General features: G+C 46.1%; 1 protein-coding gene and 1 non-coding gene across 11 annotated transcripts in view; both read left to right on the forward strand.

Annotated features, from left to right (window-relative positions):
• The window catches only part of LOC123349589 (dipeptidase 2-like), a 46,341-nt gene that overhangs the window by 19,522 nt on the left and 3,366 nt on the right, over positions 1-23,453 (forward strand). For 5 of the 10 annotated variants that reach the window (XM_044987781.1, XM_044987780.1, XM_044987776.1 and 2 more), the window contains exons 3-12: positions 4,079-4,301; positions 7,498-7,785; positions 13,781-13,907; positions 14,425-14,554; positions 14,767-14,908; positions 16,163-16,232; positions 18,934-19,110; positions 19,581-19,668; positions 20,408-20,483; positions 22,770-22,905. In XM_044987781.1, coding sequence (XP_044843716.1) covers positions 7,655-7,785; positions 13,781-13,907; positions 14,425-14,554; positions 14,767-14,908; positions 16,163-16,232; positions 18,934-19,110; positions 19,581-19,668; positions 20,408-20,483; positions 22,770-22,905 — 1,077 coding nt within the window. In that variant the 5' untranslated portion in view covers positions 4,079-4,301; positions 7,498-7,654. The remainder of the gene's footprint in view (positions 1-4,078; positions 4,302-7,497; positions 7,786-13,780; positions 13,908-14,424; positions 14,555-14,766; positions 14,909-16,162; positions 16,233-18,933; positions 19,111-19,580; positions 19,669-20,407; positions 20,484-22,769; positions 22,906-23,453) is intronic. The other 5 variants (XM_044987782.1, XM_044987777.1, XM_044987775.1 and 2 more) reach the window with 2 other exon arrangements.
• LOC123349682 lies at positions 21,835-21,962 on the forward strand. The gene has a single exon (XR_006573625.1). It is a non-coding gene; the product is annotated as a small nucleolar RNA ACA64 (small nucleolar RNA).

Genomic DNA, 23,453 nt, shown 5'->3' on the forward strand with positions numbered 1-23,453 from the left:
TTCTGAACGAGAGTGTCCACACAAGAAATTAATGCAGTTAAACTAAGGGTTTATCTACACTGTGCCACAGTGTGTGCTACAGGGGCGTGGCAATCTAACTGCACTGTGTGCAGGGGCGGCTCCAGGTCCCAGCACGCCAAGCGCGTGCTTGGGGCGGCATGCCATGGGGGGCGCTCTGCCGGTCGCCGGGAGGGCGGCAGGCGGCTCTGGTGGACACCTCCCACAGGTGTGCCTGCGGAGGGTCCGCTGGTCCCGCAGCTTTGGTGGAGCATCTGCAGGCACATCTGTGGGAGGTCCACCGGAGCCGCGGGACCAGCGGACCTTCTGCAGGCACGTCTGCGGGAGGTCCACCGGAGCCGCGGGACCGGCAACCAGCAGAGCGCCCCCTGCGGCGTGCCGCCGTGCTCGGGGCGGCGAAATGGCTAGAGCCGCCCCTGACTGTGTGAACATTGGTGATGTGAACTAAAAAGTATCTAATCCAAGCAGGGCCGGTGCAACCATTTAGGCGATCTAGGCGGTCGCCTAGGGCGCTGGGATTTGGGGGGTGGCATTTTCTTCGGCAGCGACCGCGGTGGCTGGATCTTCGGCCGCCCCAGTCGCCGCTGGCATTTAGGCGGAGGGAGCTGGGGCAGGGGAGCGTGGGGAGGGCCGCCTGCAGCAAGTAAGGGTGGGGACGGCACGCAGGGGAACTCCCTGCCCCAGCTCACCCCTGCCCCGCCTCCTCCCCGAGCACGCCGTGGCTGCTTCACTTCTCCCGCCTCCCAGGATTGTGGCGCCTAAGCTGATTGGCCCCGCAAGCCTGGGAGGCAGGAGAAGTGAAGCAGCGACAGTGTGCTCGGGGAGGAGGTGGGGCAGGGGTGAGCTGGGGTAGGGGGGTGCCTCAGGGAGGAGGGTGGGGAGCTGCCATGGGGAGGCACCTCATGGAGGGGGCTTGGGGACGGGGGAGGGCGCAAGGTGGAAGTTTCGCCTAGGGCATGAAACTTCCTTGCACCGGCCCTGAATCCAAGTTAATGTACTCTACTTTGCTAGGGTTGCCAACCCTCCCGGGGTGGCTGGGAGTCTCCTGGAATCAGGCTCGATCTGCCGGAGACTACTGAAGCCAATCCGGGAGATTTTAGGCACTAAAAGTTTGGTGGTGCAGCGGGGCTAAGGCAGGCTCCCTACCTGCCCTGACTCTGCGCGGTTCCCGGAGGCAACCGGCCTGTCCAGCTCCTAAGCACAGGGGTGTCCGGGGCATCTCTGCACGCTGCCCCTGCCACAAGCGCCGACTCTGCAGGAACAATTCGCAGTGCCTCCTGGCCGCCCCTGAGCCTAGGGCCAGACAGGCCGGCTGCTTCCCAGGCAGAGCTGCCCAGAGGATTCAGGGGGCCTGGGGCAAAGCAATTTTGGGGGGCCCTTCCATAAAAAAAGTTGCAATACTATAGAATACTATATTCTCATGGGGGCCCCTGCAGGGACTGGGGCAGATTGCCCCACTTGATCCCACTCTGGGCGGCCCTGTTCCCAGGAGCTGCCCGAGTTAAGTGCCACCTGGCTGGAGCCTGCACCCGTTCCTGCATGCACCCCAACCTGCTGTCCCATCCCTGAGCCCCTTCCTGCACCCGAGGTCCCTCCCAGAGCCCACACCCCGAACTCCCTCCTGCACCCCAACCCCCTGCTCCAGCCCAGTGAAAGTGAGTGAGGGTGCGGGAGAGCGAGCAAGGGAGGGAGGGGGGATGGAGGGAGTGCGTGGGGGCGGGGCCTCAGAAGGGGCGGGGCCTCAGGGAAGGGGTGAGGTAGGGGGCAAAGCAAGGGTGTCTGGGTTTGTGTGATTATAGAGTTGGCAAGGCTGTTCTTCGCCTGTGCAGCAGTTTCTGCTTTGGCTGCTTCCACACCTACCAGCTGGTGTCTCTGGCTGACTTCTCACTGCAGTTTTTCCACCTACCAGGGAGTTGGTGTCCCGCTAACAGATACATGATACAGTACTGAACATTTTTTTCCCCTTGCTCCTTAAGCATTTTTGTCCACTTAAAAGTTGGAAACCTGACTCTGGGATGGGGTGGGGGTTGGGAGGCAGAATCCAGTTATGAGGCTTAATATAATGCTTATGACATACTCCATGGCATTTCACTTAACTCAGAGGTGTCAGTTATTAGCAGCTTATGAGGGCTCATTGATCTCTGGGACACTCATAAGTGGATACAACAGGTTTATGGAGCTGGTATAAAGTGATGTGAGCTAGGCTGTCTCACATCATCTCTGAAGTTAGCCCCTGGGAGAGGAACAGGAAGGAAGTGGTATGACACAAGGGGTGACCAGTCCAAATAATCCCTAGCAAAGCTAGTGTAATAGATGTGTGCATGTTACAACCAACAGCAGTGTTGGAGTTCCAGTAATGGAGCAGTGTTCAGTGATTAAATGCACAATAAAAACCTGAGAGCAGAGATCCTTAAGAGCCCTTACAGGGACACTTAAGATAGAAAGGAAACTTGTTTAAGTTATCAGTTACTCCTGAGCTGAAAACTAAAATAAATAAATTTGCTTTTTTTCACTGCTTTGTGTCCTTTCTGTGCTTCACTCAGCTTGAGAAATGGAACTATATGAGTCATTAGCTTCATTTTTAGTTCCTCTTGCATGGGCATTCACACCAGGCTGAAAAACAAGCACTTTGAGTTTCTACCACTTCCTGAACTCCCTACATCAAGAACAAGAAAACCCCTCACAAAACCATTTCGCTTCGTATTAGGATTTGTAACCATTCCTCTAATCAGCACCATTTTCTTTTGATAAAATCTAGTTTTGAATCATCACTGAGACTCAAGATCTCAACTGGAGAGAGGCATGGTCTAGTGGTCTGAGCCACAAATTGACTTTTGATCTCAGCCCTGGCACTGAGAAAGCTAATTATGTCCGTACTTCAAATTGCCTGCGAATTTTGAGTGTCTCTTTTGTTTGGGAGTCCAACTGGATACCTAGTGCCTGACTTCTCATAACTGCTGTTGCTGTTGAAATCAATTGGAGTTGAGGGTTCTTGGCATACACTGAGCAATCAGAGGTCGCAACTTCTCTGCCTCAGTTTCCCTATTGACTTCACTGCTTACCTCCTCCTATTAGTTTTCTCTCTTTGAAGAATCCTTCATTAGCATTCAGTTCAGACTGGTGAAAGGAGATCCCCTGTGAAAGATCTCATGGGTGAGGAAAATGTTTCTCAGGAGCAAATTAAAAAAAACAACCATACAATACTAAATTTGCATGTAAATAGCCAGCTAGATAAACATTTCTTGACTGACTGAAACCCTGTTTTTCACCTTTGCTGTTGACCAGTCTCTAGACACAGACGTTAAGAATTTAATTTTCAGTGTATATACATAACTCTTCACAAAACACACTTACAGATGTTGTATAATGATACTAGTGACCAGAGTGGAACCAGCTTTTCTCTGAAACTTCCCATGATAGTCTTCGGTGAATTACAATATATGCGCCGGATGCAGGAGTTTCCTGTAACTCTTCTGTGCCCTTTCTGAGCCTCTTCCAGTTGGTACTAAGAGGTTCTTGGGTCGCAGAGTAGAAAGGCCAGTTAACATGGGAGAAACATGGGAAGATTTCTGTGGCTGTAGCTCAGATGGGGGAAAGATCGCTTCTTCTGTAAGTTGTGGCACCAACCCTGTGAAAATCCAGAGGATTTCCAGGGACTGGCTGGCCTGTGTTGGAGAATGGTTAGACAATTTCCTCCAAACCTGGTACAGTAGTGGGAGTTCTTTGAGATTGGAACGAGGAGAAGGGAATGGTGAGGGCTACTCCTGTGATTAAAACAAGCAGAATTTGGTGCTCCCCGAAGGAACGGTGCTTGGGATTTAATCAATATAATGGTGGTACTATATTCAGGCTGTTAAACACAGACTGGCTGTTTTTTTTTTCGCTTTTGAAGCAGCCCAGGCTGTGCTAGGTTATTCTGGGAACTAACGTCACTAGACAGGATCATGTAGCTGCTGGCCTGGACCAGGTGGTCATGGCAGGGTTAATCCTCTGGGAGGTGACGATTAAAGTGTTCTTCATCAGGCGTTATTTTTCCAATAAGCATGTTTTTCATTTGCAGATACTGTAGTATCGCTCCATCCACATGTTTGGCAGCTTTCCAAGTGCCTGCAAGCTTGTGTTTACTGTACAGTTTCACACACTTCTGGCATGGAAAAGGACTGTGCTAGTTCATCCAAAGAAAAAACACATTTGGAATCTGCCAAAGAAAAAGGAAATTACCAGTACAGCAGCTGGCATCTTTCCAAGCCCAAAGGGCCAGTGGTACCACTGTGAACCTAAAGGTAATATTCAGAATAGGTTCTGCGCATAATCTTTATTTGCATGAATTTGATTTTGGAAGGCAAGTTCGGGAGCAGACTGCCAGCTGTTAGTCTGGAAGAGTGGGTATTGGACCACCAGCATATTGCTCAATGTTCTGTAGAAATCTAGCAAAAGAGAATAAGCGTGGAAAGAATAAAATGTAACTCTTCTTTTGCTTTCAGGAGAGAGCACATATTAAAGGGATAGTGTTGGGTTAAATTAGAGTTTTTAAAAGTTCTAACTGAGCTAACAGCACCTTACATTATTAAAAACAAACTTCTATATTTTTAAATAACCCTCAGATTCTTATTTAATCATCTTGCATTCCTCTGAACTTGGACAATCCAAATAAGCTGGTCAACTTTTTTATTTCAGACTCCAGTCAATGTGATACATCAGCAAAATAGTGCAGTGTTTGGGTTAGAAATATCTCAAAATCTTATAACAACAAACTGTTGTCACTGGAATGTTTTGTAATTCAATGGATACAAATCTATTCACTTTTGTTCAATTTGGGTTTTGTAATCTAAAGTTCCACTAAAATGAAAACAATAACTTTAATTAGTTAATTAATTTAAAATGATTTAAATTTATGTCTGGGACTGCAGCTGTCTCTGGAGCTCCAGTTTTGTGGTTTTTATAATTATTAATCTGTTTAATAAGGGGATCTTTTCTCCTGTTGCTCTGGGAGGTTCACATAAAGGGGAAACAGATTGTGCAGGGGAGAGTGATATAGACGAGAAAGGAAATTCCATCAAATGCACCAAGTAAATTTTTTTTCTTTAATTTTTCATTTATAGTAACTGAAATATTAAGACCAGGAGAGACCACTAACTAGTTTGAGCAGATGAAATTCAACATTGATAAGTGCAAAGTAATGCACACAGGAAAAATTATCCCAACTACTCATATGTAATGATGGGTTCTAAATTAGCTGTTGTGACTCTAGAAAGAGATCTTGGAATTATTGTGAATAGTCCTCTGAAAACTGCAGCAGCTGCAGTCAATGTGCAGCAGCAGTAAAAAAGGCTAACAGAATGTTAGGAACTATTAGGAAAGTGACAGAAAATAAGAAAGAAGATACCATAATGCCACTATATAAATCCATGAGGCACCCATACTTTGAATACTGTATCCAGTTCTGGTTGTCCTGTCTCAAAAATTATAGAGACGCTCCCCGACTTCCGTTCCGGAATGCCTTGCGTAAGTCAAATTTTACATAAGTTGGGAACGTATACCTGACAATTACATGCGCAAAAAAAAAAAAGCGTATGGAACTTATGGAACTTTTTCCGTAAGTCCGGATTCGCGTAAATTGGGTTTGCATAACTGCACATCTGTGGAATTGGAAAAGGTTCAGAGAAGGACAACAAAGATAGTCAAGGTTATGGAACAGCTTCCATATGACGAAAGACTAAAAAGATTAGGGCTGTTCATCTTAGAAAAGAGACAATTAAGGGCGTATATGATAGAGATCTATAAAAGCATGTATATGGGGAAATAGTGAACAGAGAAGTGTTTATTTACCCTTTTCCGCAATACAAAACCCAGCGGTTACCCAATGAAATTAATAGGCAGCAAATTTAATACAAACAAAAGGAAGTATTTTTTCTCACAATCCATAATTCACTTGTGGAAGTCATTGCCAAGGGATATTGTGATGGCCAAGAGTATAACTTGGGTTAAAAACAAAAAGTACTACGTAAGTTCCTGGAGGATAGGTCCATCAATGACTATGGGCCAAGATAGTCAGGGATGGAATGTCACGCTCAGGGTGACCCTAAACTTCTGACTGCCAGAAGCTGGGAGGGGAAAACAAGGTGGATCTCTCCAAAACTTCCTTTTTCTGTATGCTCCCCCTGAAGCTCTGGTATTGGTCACTATTGGAGATAGGGTTCTAGGCTAGATGGACCATTGGTCTGACCCAGTAAGACAGTACTTATGTTATGTTCACCTGCACAACACAGGCAACTTACAACCCACCCACTAATTCCTACATCCAGCCTAAATCTGTTGCCAACCCTTGTGATTTTATCATATACCTCCCAACGTGTGTGTGTTGTTTTTTTTTAAAGCCACAGCTGCTGGAGTCATGAGATTACATGAAAACATCTTACTTTATTAATGAGAGAGCTGTTTCTAGCTTTCATTGTTGTGGAGAAAAGCTTAAGAATACAAACAATGAAGGCTCACAAACCAGAAGGCAAATAAAAAGCCATTTAAAAAAAAAATCATACTCTTTTGGGGCTTGACTCATGATTTTTTGAATGCCTGTGATTGACAACACCGGCACTGTGATGTCCTACATGAGGTATTGTTGGAGCAGGGAACAGTGGTCAGGAATCTTTTGAGTTTTATTCATAGCTCTGCCATTGACTTCAATCCTGGAAAAATTCTTTCCTCCTTACAATGGCATCTTCATCCATTAACAGGTTTAATATTTATATCATACTGTCAGGTATAGTTAATGTTTGTAAAATGCTTTCTGATTCACACTTAAAAGATGCTTAGAAGTGTTTAAGTATCACTATTATCTGGATTTCTATACAAAAGGTAGGGAAGAATGCTCACATTATTTCTTAGCAGGATTCCATGCTCAACTCTCTTTAATAGAAATAAATTTAAAAGAACAAATTGACCCTTTCAGATTGTGCTCTGGTTACTCAACTATGTCATAATGAAAGTATTGCATTCAGATTGCTTCACTCAGAAAATACACTCTATACAGTGGGTTTATTGCTTCAGTCATTGCAGTGGGTTTATTTTTTATACAATAAAGAGCTTGCTTTCAAATGAGACGGCATTTTGGTGGACAATTTCACTGAAAGTTTCAAAGGAGAAACTTTGTACATGCAAATCAGTTAATTTCCACTTTCAAATGGGAACTAGATACATACCTTTGGCTTCACGATTTGGACATGTAATTACTAGTTGGTAGGTGAAAATCCAGGTCCACCCATTTCCTCCAGCAGCAAAATGGGTAAATACTTCCTTTAATTTCAGCTGGTAGCAACAGTGTTTGGAAGGAAGGGGTAACTGCAAATATCTGCTGCTCAACTTTCGAGCAACAATCAAAAGTCTTAAGCTCTTACTTAGAAAAAGGGGACTGAATACCATGAACATCATCCACATCTAATCTCCTTTCTTACTCTCTTCGTTCCTTTTGTTTATCTTCAGAACTTCCTTCACCACCTGTGCCTTCCCAATGACAGAGACACAGCAGTTCTGCCAAAATCATTAAGTCTAGAACCTTTGCAGACTGGAAATTTACCTCTTCTTCATAACCAACATTCTGTGGTGGCAGCCTTCTTCTCTAGTTAACGTCTTTGTGGAAATGAAGAGAGATCCTACAACGCTGTTCCTGTGGCTCTTGCTGCTCATCTCTGATGTTTTGGCTTTCAGAACTGAGAAACCTGTTGGAGAAAGGGCTGTTGAGCTAATGAAGCAAGCCCCTCTAATTGATGGGTATGTAGAATGTCTTTTTTTTCAATACACCTTGGTAACATTCATTAACAGGGTTAATATTTCTAAAATGGTGGCCAAAACATAAGGTATCCTTAGGTATTCAATATACCCTATGTGCACGCATAGAAGGTAGATGGATCAAGACCAAGTTATGTAGCTAGTAGACTAAGAAAGGGTTCTGTAGGGACTATGAGGAGATGCTAAGTTACATGTAATAAAATATATATTTTTTTGTTTGGAGAAGAGTTACATCAAATAGCTTGAAAACCAGCCAAAAACCTTTAATTCACCCCTTCCCATATACCATAAAAAAACCCTCTGTTTCCTTACATACACATACTTAAGACTAGCAAAGCATATTAAATGTAACTGTACTTTATAGTGAACATCCTAGATCACTTACGAGATGCAACAAGAGAACCAACCATTCACCACAAATTATTGAAAATCTGAAAAATATGAGTCTAGCAAACTGAACACTTCAATGGTAGGTTTTCAGGTTCAATCCTTGTAAACAAATATTGGTGTATTTTAAGCCCCCTCCTTATCCTCTGCCTGTTACAATGGGAGACTAAGCGCTAAAACCTGTAAACCCTGAGCACAGGGCCGGATTAACTCTCCTGTGGATCCAGGGCTATTAGATTTTGTGGGGCCCCTGGGGTTTGGAGTAGGGGAATGGGATCAGGGCTGGGGCAGGGGATTAGGGTGCGGGAGGGGGTGCAGCTCCACCTTGGGGGGGGGGCTCTGGGGAGAGTCCAGGGATGGGACAGGGGGTTGGGGTGCAGGAGGGGGTGTGGGTTGCAGGCTCTGCCTTGGAGACGCTTACCTCGGGCAGCTCCTGGTCAGTGGCACAGCAAGGCTAAGACAGGATCCCTGCCTGCCCTGGCTCTGCGCTGTTCTGCTCCCTGAAGTGGCCGGCATGCGTGGCACCTAGGCAGAGGGGCCAGGCCGCTCTGCGCAGTGCGTGCTGCCCGTCCCCACAGGTGCTGCCCCCACAGCTCCCATTGGCTGCGGTACCTGGCCAATGGAAGCTGCGGAGCTGGCGCTGGGGCCCGGGGCAGCACACAGAGATTCCCTGAACACCTCTCACCTAGGGGCTGCAGGGGCACAGTGGTGAGCTGGCGCTCATGGCTCCAGCCCAGGGTTGGGGCAAGCGCCGAGGCTCAGGGACTGGTGTCCGGCTGGCAGCGCAGAGACTTGCCACGGGCCGGATGAAAAGAAGAAGTGGGCAGCATCTGGTCTGCGGGCCTTTGGGGCCCCCCTTAGCACAAGGCTCTGGGCTGCAGCCCCTAAATCCCTGCATTAATCTGGCCCTGCCTGAGCAGCACAACCAATTCTGATTTCACCCTGGGCTCTAAAAGCAGAGGCCCATCCATTGTTGCACATGTCAGTGGATCTTAGCAGGTTCTGAAAATCAGAGATGTAAGCAGCACCCGTGGCACAGCATTTATGTCTCATTGCATTAGCTTATCACTCTGAAGACATTTTCAATTTGAATTCAAAGGCTATTTATAAACTCCTTTGGATCAAGTTGCATTAGTCTTCAGGGGGAATTTCAGCGTTTATCTACTTTTGTGTTATGCAATTCTACCATCTCCTTTCTATAGTTTTTTGATACCCTTCTTCAGTTATAACTTTGCTTCCTTATGTATATGTTTATAAAGCAGGCAGCATGATATGAGAGCATGCCCAGGCAGCTCAGAGGAACATTGTTTGTGTTGAGTCTGACTTCATCCAGGAACAGAAAGGAAAGGGGTCACTCTAGCACTCAATTACTATTGTGCTGTGACTCAAATAAAATTAGAAAATCCAACTTGCCTGCCAATAGCATGGCTGCTATTTGCAGATCCAACATCTGAAGAGAAAGAGTGGAGATGGGAATAGAGCTAGAAGAATAAGGTGTAAAAAGGGGCTTGTGCGAGAAACTTCAGCATCAAGGAGTGAAAGGGGACACACCTTCAGGACAGCAGAAAAAAAGATCTGTGAGGAATGAAATTTGTGACAGAAAGTGAGTCTCCAAACAAACCTCACTGCGAGGCAGTGCTTAAAGTGGGCTGAGGAAAGTGGGTGGGGTTTATTATAATTTGGGAGCAATAGCTTTGGTAAGACAGGGCTGGCCTCAGGGAAAATGGCACCCTGGGTGAACTTGCATTTTGGTGCCCTGGCCCCCATGGGCATGGTGCCCCCCATTGTCCCTGGTCCCCACCCTCCCTTCCCCCCAACACCTGCACCTCCATCCTGCCCCCAATCCCTGCACTTTGCCCCCTTCATCCCAACCCCTGAACCTCTCTCCTGTGCCCCCTTCACTCCTGCACTGTGCCCCCTTCACCCCAAACCCAGAACCTTTCTCCTGTGCCCCCTTCACTCCTGCACTGTGCCCAGTGATGAGCTGCCAAAATCTTAACAACCGGTTTCCTATAAAAAGTTCTGATTTAAGTGGGGGAGGGGCTGGGGGCTCCTGCAGGGCCTGGTCAATTGCCCCACTTGCCCCCTCCCCTCCCCTCTGGCCAGCCCTGGAGCTTGCAGAAGCCCCCCCCACACACACACCTTGCTGGGCCATTCAAAAAGTGGCAGCAGGACGACTCCAGATCTCAGCTGAGCTGCCCAGCTGGTGCCGGCGGCTGGCCACGCTGCAGCTGGGGGGAAGCGGGGGAAGGGCCAGGGGAGCCTCAGCCTCCCCAGCTGGGAATCCTGGGAGCAACAGGATGGTCCAGCCTGCAGACCGGAGTTCTTTGCCCACTCCCTGGCCCTTTAACAACCGGTTCTCCACGGAGGTCTAATTTTAGCAACCGGTTCTTGGGAACCTGTGGGAACCGGCTCCAGCTCACCACTGCCTGTGCCCCCTTCACCCCAACCCCTGCACTCCCCTCCTGTGCCCCAACCTCTGCACTGTGCCCCCTTCACACCTACCCCCTGTACCGCTCTCCTGCCCCCCTAACCCTTGCACCCGCTTCCTGCACCCACGTGGGGAAACTGACCCACCTGGATGCACAAAGCAGCTGGCACTGCTGCCGGCTCCCCCACTGGACTGCTGCTGCTCTGCCCCGTGCACCCCCTGGGCTGTGTAAGGGGAGGACAGGAGAGCAGCAGCTGCTGATGCCTCAGCACAGCCCAGGTGGGGAAGTGACCTGCATACAGGGAGCCCTGGCGCTGTGTGTGTGTGTGTGAGTGAGAGAGGGACACACACAAACAGTGGGTGTTATGTTGAGGGGAATGTGTGTGCGCCTGAGTGTAGGCGTGCGCTGTCTCTTTAAGAAAGCACTCGGGGCCAGGAGCCTGAAGGCTCCTGTTCAGTCACAAGCAGCCCCCAGGAGCTCCAGACCCAGAGAGGCAGCAGCACACACACAGATTGGGTGAAGGAATCCTCCCTCCCCCCCGACACCAGCAGACAGGAGGATGCTCCCAGTCCGGAGTGGCCAGGGGGGCTCCGGGGAGGAAGTGTATGTGGGGAGGACAGAAACAGCACATGTGAGGAGGGGAATCCCTGCTCCAGAGGAGTTACCTGGTCACCTGGCTCAGCCAGCTGGTCATCCAACTGCCCCCCAGCCCCCTCTCCAGCGCTGCTGCTCGCCTGCCTGCCTGCCGCCTCCATTAGCCCAGCTGGCCCTCAGCAGGTCAGGTGGGAATCCAAACCCTGCGCATGGTGCCCTCTTTGGCAGGGGCCCGGATGGCCCACCCCGGACTTGATCCAGGAACTTAAAGGAAAAGGGGTCACTCTAGCACTCAAGTACTATTGTGCTGTTGAGAAACCCTGATCTGTCTGTGGGCACGATCAAACTGGGGACCTCTGGAGCTTAGTGCATGAGCTGTTAGCTAAGGCTGTAGAGCAGATTCATTAATTGCTTTCTCTAAGGCCTGGTCTACACTGGGGGAAGGAGGGGGGGGGATCAACCCAAGATACGCAACTTCAGCAACAACGAGAATAGCGTAGCTGAAGTCGACGTATCTTAGATTGACTCACCTCGCGTCCTCACGGCACGGGGTTGACTGCCGCCGCTCCCCCGTCGACTCCGCTTCCGCCTCTCGCTGCGGTGGAGTGCAGGAGTCGATGGCAGATAAATCAATCCCCGCTAGATCGATCACTACCCACCGATTCGGTGGGTAGAGTAGACGTACCCTAAGTAATCTCGGCACCAGTAGATGGGACAGAACGCCACACTCAGGAGGTGTGTGGGTTACACTAACTCAAATAAAATTCTAAAATCAAACTTGCCTGCCAATAGCATAGCTGCTATTTGCAGATCCAACATCTGAAGAGAAAGAGTGGAGATGGGACGAGAGCCAGAAGAATAAGATGGAAAGAGGGGCTTGTGCAGTGGTGAGCTGCCAAAATCTTAGGAATCGATTCCCTACTGGTTCTTCGGCGGCACTTTGGCAGTGAGTCCTTCACTTGCTCTGGGTCTTCGGTGGCACATTGGCAGCGGGTCCTTCAGTGCTGCTGAAGACCCGGAGCGAGTGAAGGACCCGCAACTGAAGTGCTGCCGAAGACCCAGAGTGATTGAAGGACCCGCCGCTGAAGTGCCACTGAATCATAGAATATCAGGGTTGGAAAGGACCTCAGGAAGTCATCTAGTCCAACCCCCTGCTCAAAGCAGGACCAAACCCAACTAAATCATCCCAGCCAGGGCTTTGTCAAGCCTGACCTTAAAAACCTCTAAGGAAGGAGATTCCACCACCTCCCTAGGTAACCCATTCCAGTGCTTCACCACCCTCCTAGTGAAAAAGTTTTTCCTAATATCCAACCTAAACCTCCCCCAGTGCAACTTGAGACCATTACTCCTTGTTCTGTCATCTTCTACCACTGAGAACAGTCTAGATCCATCCTCTTTGGAACCCCCTTTCAGGGAGTTGAAAGCAGCTATCAGAACCCCCCCACCCATTCTTCTCTTCTGCAGACTAAACAATCCCAGTTCCCTCAGCCTCTCCTCATAAGTCATGTGCTCCGGACCCCTAATCATTTTTGTTGCCCTCCGCTGGACTCTTTCCAATTTTTCCACATCCTTCTTGTAGTGTGGGGCCCCAAACTGGACACACCAATGTCGAATAGAAGGGAATGATCACATCCCTCGATCTCCTGGCAATGCCCCTACTTATACAGCCCAAAACGCCATTAGCCTTCTTGGCAACAAGGGCACACTGTTGACTCATATCCAGCTTCTCGTCCACTGTAACCCCTAGATCCTTTTCTGCAGAACTGCTTTCTAGCCATTCAGTCCCTAGTCTGTAACAGTGAATGGAATTCTTCCGTCCTAAGTGCAGGACTCTGCACTTGTCCTTGTTGAACCTCATCAGGTTTCTTTTGGCCCAATCCTCTAATTTGTCTAGGTCCCTCTGTATCCTATCCCTACCCTCCAGCATATCTACCACTCCTCCCAGTTTAGTGTCATCTGCAAACTTGCTGAGAGTGCAGTCTACCCCATCCTCCAGATCATTAATGAAGATATTGAACAAAACCGGCCCCAGGACCAACCCTTGGGGCACTCCGCTTGATACCGGCTGCCAACTAGACATGGAGCTGTTGATCACTACCCGTTGAGCCTGACGATCTAGCCTGCTTTCTATCCACCTTATAGTCCATTCATCCAGCCCATACTTCTTTAACTTGCTGGCAAGAATACTGTGGGAGACCGTATCAAAAGCTTTGCTAAAGTCAAGGAATAACACATCCACTGCTTTCCCCTCATCTACAGACCCAGTTAGCTCCAAACAAACCTCACTGCGAGGCAGTGCTTAAAGTGGTCTGAGAAAAGTGGGTGGGGTTTATCATAATTTGGGAGCAATAGCTTTGGTAAGATGGTGCTTAAAGTGTACCCCTCAGCCACTCAACCTGATTCAATTTTTTTTTGCCATGTTTGCAACCTCTCCAATCTCTAGAGAACTGTTGCAAGGGTGTTGGCAGTTAACCTTCAAGGGGAACTAAAAGTAGATAGATAGATAAACATTAGGAAAGGACAAGCTTGTTTGTATCATTAATGCTATTTATTTTACTACTTAGGCACAACGACCTTCCATTACGACTGAGGATATTGTACCAAAACAGACTAAGTAAAATCAACTTAAAAATTCTCAACACCACATTCACAAACATTCAGAAACTTCAGTCTGGCCATGTCGGAGCTCAGGTATGTACTGTTGGTGCTATGACATGGATCTCTTAGAATACTTATACTGCTCGTTGTACAGATGGATCTGAGCAAAATCCAGACACACATCCAGATTTTGGATGTGCCGTAGTTTAGAAGAGGTGTTTCAGATCTGGGATTTTGATTCAGCCCATGATAGAAAAAAGGGAAAAACTGCATGGCTACAGAAGCGTTCATATATTTGCATTTGCCAGACTTTAAAATGCCTTTGCAGAATCCAGCTCCACTTATCCAAAGTGTTATGTATTATTTTTACAGCAATCGAATTAAAAAGTTGTCTTAGCCTCCTGTCCTTGGAAGACTGTGTGAGTGATTGGGGTTGCTAAGAGCCTATTATCGGAGAGTGTGCCCCTAGTCAGATTAGGTGTTCCTTTGGGATTTCCCAGTGATGAAAGCTCCCCAACAAATTGCCAAGGAGGAAGTGGTTTTATTTATGATACTGCTGATAATGAAGTCCATGAACTTGTTGTTTGGCCTATCAATGTCTCTTTTTCAGTTTTGGTCAGTGTATGTTCTGTGCAGTGCTCAGAACAAGGATGCTGTGCGTCTGACCCTAGAGCAGATTGATGTTGTCAAGAGGATGTGTCAAATCTATCCAGAACTTGAACTTGTTAATACTTCTCAAGGTGATACTTTTTTTATAATGAAAATGTTTCTTTAATGAGATTGCAGGCGGGAACATATGTGAGATGAAGTACTTGGCATATCACACATTGCATATTAAGAATGGTAGTATTGACATTTATGGTTGTGAAATGATTGTCTGCTGCTCAATGCAGATAGCTCTAAGTCTTTGTCTTCAATTTACTGTGGCGTTTATCTTCCCTTTAAACTCCAGGTATTGCTGATAGTAAAAAGATAGCATGCTTGATTGGAATAGAAGGTGGCCATTCCATTGACAGCAGTCTCGCAACGCTAAGGATGTATTATGACCTGGGTGTTCGGTACATGTCTTTAACGCACACCTGCAATACTCCATGGTAACTGATGTGCACTTGTTTCTGTAACACTTACTGTACATACCCAGTGAAGGAAGGATTTGGATCCCAAACTCTCTCTGTAAGAAGCAGATTGATCCATCTCCTGGAAGACTTTGCTGTCATGCCTCTCTCCACCACACTAGTGGTGATGAGCAATGCTTTTTTAATCCGCAGTTATACATCAGCCCTTAAGTCTGCCTAGAGCCCCCCTCATCCTGCAGCTTCTTCTAGGGTCAGCCTTAAGTCCTCTGTCCACAAATTGTCCAGCAAGGAAAATGTCATTGCCACACTCTTGTCATGGTGTGAGAGGTGTCCACACGTTTTCAGGCTTGGGATTCTTTACTGAGGGAGCTAATTGTGATGTAGACATCTGGCACTGGGAACTGCACTATGCCAGTTCTTTCCACAAACACCTTCTGAGCAGTAACGTTCTATGCTGGGTTCAAACTGGTGACCTGAATACCAAAGCCTGCAAATCATATTTCTAATTCCTGATTCACAAAGACCCATATAGAGGCGAAGAACAGCTAACAGTAGAAAATGGCCCTGCATAACACGGTTCCTTCCTACTGATCTAGTTCTGACAAATTGCCCTCCAGTTTCCTCTGTTTGGCTATTGATGCCAGCCTCAACATCCGGTATCCACTTCTTACAGAGCCATTGTCATATCTTTCTACACTGTCTCCATGGACATGGACTGTTCTTCTGGAATTGCTCCTGAAGACCACCACTCTCTGATTAGTCCTAAAGACCCACCTCTGCTGTAACACCCACAAGAAATAAGTCAACAAAAGCATTCTTCATTATATCATTTAAAAAGTAACCTGTGCCCAGGCTGCACTCAGGCCTAAGAATCACCACATTATTGCACTGCTGTAATTCCTTTTCCTCCTCACCCAAACTGGCCCTGGTCAGACGGCGTGGGTGCAATTTTAAAAGTGAACTTAGTTTTGGTAAAAGATACCAGATTGATAGCCCTGAAGTCTGCTAGTGACCCCTAGAAGTGTTGCAGCATTAGACAGCACGGACTTCCTCAAAGTGCCTCACCCATGTGAACTAATTCTGACCTGGAGGACTAATGTCTAGGAGTGAGATACAAGCATGACATTGCATGAATGAGAGCTATGTTTATCTTTAAACTCAGCTATATGACTTCAGGGTGAGGGTTTTTTACTGTGTTCGTGTGAAATTTGATTGTTTGGATCTAACTCACTAGAATAATGCAATGGTTTCTTACATGTTTTCTTTTTGAAGGGCAGAATCTTCATCAAAGCAAGTACATAACTTTTATCCTAATGTGAATGGTCTGAGTTCATTTGGCAAAGTAAGAATCTCTCCTCAATGGCAACCTATGCAAACTTTTCTCTCATTAACACCTTCAAAGATTCTGGTCCTTTGCTTTTCAAATAAATAAATAAATAAATAAATAAATAAATAAATAACTTGTGTCTTAAGAGATTTAATTACTATAAATTGTAGATGGCCTTGAGATGGGGGATTCAGAACTTAATAGTAGAGAGAGAGTAAAATATGTAAAGAGACTGTGACTATATAGTCCTATAAAAACAACGAGGAGTCCGGTAGCACCTTAAAAAGTAACAGATTTATTTGGGCATAAGCTTTTGTGGTTAAAAAAACCCCACTTCTTCAGATGCATGGAGTGAAAATTACAGATATGGGCATAAATGCTATATCTGTAATTTTCACTCCATGCATCTGAAGAAGTGGGTTTTTTTACCCACGAAAGCTTATGCCCAAATAAATCTGTTACTTTTTAAGGTGCCACCAGACTCCTCATTGTTTTTTGTGGATATGGACTAACACGGCTACCCCTCTGATACATAGTCCTATGGTATGTAATAAAAATTGTATTCTTACTGTATAATTCTATAGACTTTTCCCCATCCTACAGAAAGGATTTCCCTCTACTAAACTGTCTATGTTCCGTCATTCCTCAGCCTTCTCTGTTTGTAGCAATTCAGTAAATGTCTACACAACCTTGTGGGTTGTGTCCCTATCAAATTCTGTAGAACTTTCTCAGAATGGGATATGCTGAGGGGCAGAGGATGGGAGTATTCAGGACTTGAGGTACAGTAATAGGTTGCAGGAACTGATAAATCAAGATTACGGCTAAGATTGTGTCACCAATATTTTTAGTAAAAGTCTCAGACAGGTCACGGGGGAAAAGGAAAAATTCACGGAAGCCGTGATCTGTCATTGACTTTTACTAAAAATATCCGGGACAAAATGGGGATCTGCGGGTCCCCCCACTGCCTGAAGCCGGCAGCTGCGCAGGGGCTAGGAGCCGCCTGCAGCAGTTGGGGGCTGTGGGGTACCCTTGCTGCCTGCAGCTCTGGGTGTCCCCCTGCTGCCCATGGGGGCCAAGAGCTGGGAGTGTCCCTGCCTCCTGTGTCAGCCGGGAGCTGCGGGGTACCCCTGCTGTCTGCAGCTCCGGGGCCCTCAGTGGCCGGGACCTCAGGGATTCCCTTGCTGCCGCTGGGAGCTGTGGCGTGCTGCCGCTGCCTGTGGTGGTCAGGAGCTGTGGGGTTCCACCGCCGCCCACAGTGGATGGGAGCTCAGGAGTTCCCCTGCCGCCCATGGCAGCCGGGAGCTGCGGGGTACCCCATTGCCTGTGGTGGCTTGGCACTCTGGCATCTGGCACTGGAAACTGCACTGTGCCAGTTCTTTCCACAAACACCTTCTGAGCAGTAACGTTCTATGCTGGGTTCAAACTGGTGACCTAAATACCAAAGCCTGCAAATCATATTTCTAATTCCTGAGTCACACAGACCCTGCAGCTCCCAACTACTGCAGGCTGAAGTCACAAAGGTTGCTGGAAGTCATGGAAACTTGTAGAATTTTAATATAAACTATCCCAAATCCTGTGGTTCTTTAACTCAGTTTTTACTCCAACTTCAAATGAAGCTGTGGAAGTTTGCCTGAATAAGAACCTCAGGATTTGACATAATCCATTAAATAGCAGCTATAATATGTTCTTGACATTCCTGTTTCAAAATACTTCATAGCAGTGGTTCCATAGAATGAAGTACTATTTCTTTAAAGGGTGCCCAGGACAAATTGGCTTCTAAAGCCTGATTGCGTTGCCATTAGAGATGGGCCAGAGAAATTCTAATATGGATTTCGAACTCCCTTTCCTCCCGCAAAAGAATTTCTGTGGTGGTTGGGTCCATGACTTAATCAAGGCCACCTCTATTCAAATATATATTTCTAAACCTGAAAGTAGAAGAATGTCATCAGTGCTGGCTCAGTGCTCACAAAACACAGCACATAACACAGAAAATTACAAAACTTGATAAGCACAAATTTGGTCTGAAAATAGATTTCAGTCTTATTTCCAAGGTATTAACTTCAAAATTAAATTAAATAAGTTTAAACTCATGACTTTGAGGTTCCCATGCTCCTTTATTTTCAGTTATGTTTAAAAGTTTATCCTGGGAAGCCTTCCTGATCTTTCAAGTGTTCAGACTGCAGGGATGAGCAAACTGGGTTAAATTTTCCTTTCAGAAGTGCATGCAAATCTGTTGGTTTCCATGAGTGTTGCAAGTGCTTATTTAAGGCATGAGTGACTTAGAATCTGGCAAAATGCAACAAATAATTTGGTAAATTAGTACAATTTTCCCACAGCTGTTTCAGAACACTGAAAACTCAAGGAATAAGAAATTGCAACATTTTGTATTAGCAGCAATACTTATTAGTGAAGTATACAGTGAAGTATACAGTATAAAGTGAATTATCAAGACCTATATATTTTATATATAAGGCTGAGCTTTTAAAAATGTGATAACTGCAGTTAGCATTGAAAAAGAGACTCTGATGTGCTAGTGTGTCCCCATTAGAGAAACAATTAGGAAGCCTATGCTAGCCAGAAACAACACACAAGTAGAGAGACCCATACCCACTTTTATGACAGCTGCAGAATGTAAGTATTTAGTCACATACATCTGCTAACCGATCTCCTTTAACAGAACACAGTACTAATACTACTGTCTGTAAATCTGTGGTAGGAAGTGGTGATGGAGATGAATCGCTTGGGGATGATGATAGATTTATCCCATACCTCAGACTCCACAGCAAGAATGGCTCTCCGGATCTCCAGAGCACCAGTCATTTTCAGTCATTCTTCAGCCTTCTCTGTTTGTAACCACTCAAGAAATGTTCCTGATGATATTCTTCAGAGTTTGGTGAGTGACTTGAAAAGATTTCACTCTTCTGGCCGGCCCAAGACAATCCTGCGCATACAGGATTCAAAGTGTACTTCTCTTCCTGTCATCTCGGAAGTCAGTTCACTCTTAGTCATAAGCAGATTCTAAGCAATAAGTTAAGCATTTGCTCCTCAGGCTATGGCTTTGGGTTATATTTGGTATGTGACTGCAAAGTAGGAACAATTGCTGGCATGTTGAAAAGAAATGCTTGCAATGAGAGGAGGTCGAATTGGTTTGACATGGTCACTGAAATAAATGGAGTTACACTGACTTACACCAGCTGTGGATTGCATAAGGGATAGAGAGGCAGCAGCTTGTGTTCTCAACTGACCTTCACATGTAGAATGGCAATGATGGGCTATAGATGGAGCTGCGTTCACATCCTTTGAGAGTGACCATGACACAGGGCCCATGAATAGCTGCTCACAATACGTCCCTCTGTCTTTCAGAGAAGGAACAATGGAATTGTGATGGTGACTTTCTACAAAAAGGTGCTGGCCTGTGGAAGAGAGGTGGTGAATGTTGCAACTGTGGCAGGTTTGCATCTAATACACTGCAGTTCTGAATAATGATTCCTTCTATAAATTTCTCTCGAGTCTGAGACACATTTCAAGTGTGAATCTTTGTTGCTGGAATACACACATTCACCCATCCCCACATTGTGTAAAACACAGCCACTCGGTGACTTGTAACATACATCCCTTTAGAGTGCACATCTAAATCTGGTCGTTTTTAGAGTTTACACTTATTGAGGAATAGTAAGAGGCACAGGCCATTAATAAGTAGCTAGAGGAACTGATGGCCCAAAGTGGACCATTAACTAAATCCTAACTGGGTCTGGGTGTTAATCCCCAGGAAAAGCCCTGACTGTAAATAGTCTGAGAGTAGAAACCCCCCTGGGGTGTTGGGATATAAGGGGTAATGCAATTTCTATTGCTATAGACAAGATATTTGTAGAGAATTAATGTCCTGCATGTGAGCCAATCATATACCTCCAGTCACTTTTAATCAGTCTAGTTATTTTATTCTCAAGATGACTAGTACTGCACTGAATACAAATGTCAAGTTAAGCACCAGTAAGTATCACGGGCCTGTTACATACAGCACTGAATCTTATCCCATGTTTTACATTTATCTTTTGACGTCACATATTTAAAGTGAACTTAGTGCTTTGTCTAAACATTGTGAGACATGTTAACCAAACACCAATATGTCTGAAATAGATTTTCTTCTTGCCCTGTGCCTTGACATTGTTTTCTTTGTTATTTTCTTCTAGATCATTTTGACCACATAAAGAAAATTGCAGGTTCAAAATCAATAGGAATTGGTGGTGACTACGATGGAGTGGATCAGTGAGTAAAACAATATATAAATTCAGAAATAAAGTGCTCCTTGGATCATGAGGATTCTCTTTCAGTTCTTTTGAAAATGGCAGCTACGGCTATTGGAGCAGATTGTTGTGCACTTTCTATTACAACACATTTCGATAAAGCAAAGGCTTGATCGTTCCCTTCTCGACCAGTGGGAAGATATGTTTCATTTGGAGTGGAAATGAGCTTGCCAGAACAACAATCCCCCTACTGTCCTCCTAACCTCTTTGAGGTCAGGGATTTGCATATGCCAGCAATGAATGGCAGAAAAGCTACCAGCGCCTCAAACGGTTAGCTCTTCTGTGAGCCCATTTGTACTGTATAACTGTTCCCTCCCTCTCCCCTTCTTAGCAACTCGGTAAGGACCACGTGGCCCTGGGGCTAATGTAAAGGTATGGCTATGGCTTCCAGTGGTTCCAGGGATCTAGGGGCTTGGGGGGCAACGTTCCGTTCTGTCAGGGAACCCTCCTCCCTTCAAAACAAGCAATCTGATCTCTGCACCCTGGTTCCCCCTGCTCATGCCTGTGATTGCTTCTGGGGTAATATATGGCCCAGCATAACATATGGACTATAGCGTAAGACTAGGCTGCTTGGCACTTACTGGCTTGCCTTCAAGCTTTTCTCCTTTCCTTTTCTATTGACGCTTGACCTTGAGCATCTTTCTTGCTTGTGTCAGAGACACTTGGGCACAAGTCATATCAAATGTTGTGGATCACAAAAAAAAAGTCTGCTCCTACAGGGGCTAGCCATTCAGTAGTAGGAATCTCCTACACGGTGACAGTTAACAATTGGCGCCTATTGTCTTGTACACATTTTCACTAGGATATTCAATAGAACTGGTGCTGGGGGTTCCTAAAGTGCTGAATGAGCCATGGAGTAAAGGGATGACACTGCTAGCTTGCTTGACACAGATTTAGAACAATGAGCCCTGCACAAAACAAAACATTATTGTGAGGGGTGGGGGGGTCCTAATAGTGCATGTGGCGGGCATATGTCACAAGGACTACACCTCCCAGCGTGCCCTGCTCCACCCTTCCTCCATGGCTGTGGGCTGGCTTCCACAGGGCATGCTGGGAGGTGTAGTTCTACTGGTGCATTATGGGCTGGGGGCCCCCGGCTTGCATAGGCTGCCAGGGACCTGCCCTTGCAGGGGATCCCAGACTTCTTCCTGGGCTCTGCATGGAGTCCAGTGTCTCTAGGAGTCTCACATGCTGGTGAGCTGGCTCAGTGCCTGCCCTCAGAGGCCTGAGAGGCTAATTGTCTCCCCAGGACTCTTTCCCCATTAGCACCAAACTGCCATCAGGCTGTGGTAGGGCACAGTGTGTTCTCTGGCACTGTCTGAAAAGCACCTCTGGCCTCTGCAATGGCTTCTGGGGAGATAACTGCCTACAGCAACAGGAACATTAAGCTTATTGCCCACAGACCCAATGTGTGGGGAATAAAACCCATGTTCCTATAACTCAGGCCAATGGGAGGTGGATGCTAGTAACACTATGTCGGTACCCTCTGGGAGGAGAGGGACATTAGCCTGTGAAAATAAACCCTGGAACCAGGTATGCATAGGTTTGGCTGCTTCTTACTTCCAGCTCCCTTTGCTGGGACAGGAATTACACAATAGACATCATATTGTTTATTACATTCCCTTCAAATGGAGGGTTTCATGTAGCTTTCTTTGCATGTCCAAAACTCCCAGTGAGCTCAAAACTGGCACTTCTCCCAGGACTTTGTCCCTCTAGCTTATTCTGATAAATGACGTAACGTGTATAGTAGAGGAGAAAAAATGGTCAGCAGTTGTTCAGGGTATATCATATGCGTACAGACTCTCTTTTTTAATAGTATAGAATTTCTTAGGTAGAGTGCACTATAGCCTTCTGTTGCATAGATGTTTTCCTGGCCATCAGAGATGGGCTGTGGGGAATGAGGGGTGTATTCATGAATGAGGGGTGTTGTTTTTTTAATACTGCCCATGCTGCTTTAGTGTCTGCACAAAATGTTGCCTTTCTCTAGAATGCACAGTTTAGTCCCACTAAAGGAATGCTTCATGCAGAAAGAACCTTGTTTGGTATGGCTCTGGGGCTCAACCGCTCTCCCAATTAAGTCAGTTGGACTTTTGATTTTGACTAAATTGGGAGAAGGGTTGAGTCCTCTGGTGACCTGTTTGTCAACTGGACTCTTGCCACAATCATTTAAAAACCCCTCTCTACATTATGCATCCAGAAGTATGGATTATATGGTATGTCATTCTGTGGTGGTGGTTGTTGTTAACAGATTCCCTGAAGGACTGGAAGATGTTTCGAAATACCCTGCATTGATTGAGGAACTTCTGAGAAGAGGTTGGACTGAAAGAGAACTGTCAGGGGTTTTAAGGGAAAACTTCCTCCGTGTTTTCAGGGAGGTGGAAAAAGTAAGATTAAAAGCAGTTGCAAAATAATGTGACAAACACTGAATTTCTGGTTGCTGCCAAGGGGGAAAAGAGACTGTAGTTCTCGAAGCCCCATTTTTTTGCTGTGCAGGAAGGATGTGAAAAACAGGGGAGGGAGTTAATGCAAAGATTCAAAATAGCTCATGGGAAGCAAAGATTAGAAAAGAGGCAAGGGGAAGAGTGTGGATGGGACAATACAGAGCCAGTTTCTTTTAAAAGAGGACTCCAGTAACTGCCACTGCTCTTTAATTCTAAATTAAATTACTTCTCAGTTTGCTAGCTACAAATAAACCAGTGCTGGAACTACCACTTGAGTTCTAAAAATGTCAGTGTCTTATGCTGAATTGTACATGTGCAGCCAGCTGCCTGACATTGTGATGTGACTGAAGTTTTCATGACACCTAATCCATCTTTCACTGATTTAAAATAATTCAGAAGGGTGAAAAATTGTTAGAGACGTTTACGTCTTTGTATTAAGACTGTTAGCTGACTATGGTGGAGATACTGATTGACTCAGTTCAGTTGGAGAT

This window comes from Mauremys mutica, chromosome 14 (assembly GCF_020497125.1).
Source record: "Mauremys mutica isolate MM-2020 ecotype Southern chromosome 14, ASM2049712v1, whole genome shotgun sequence".
Lineage (NCBI taxonomy): Eukaryota > Metazoa > Chordata > Testudines > Geoemydidae > Mauremys > Mauremys mutica.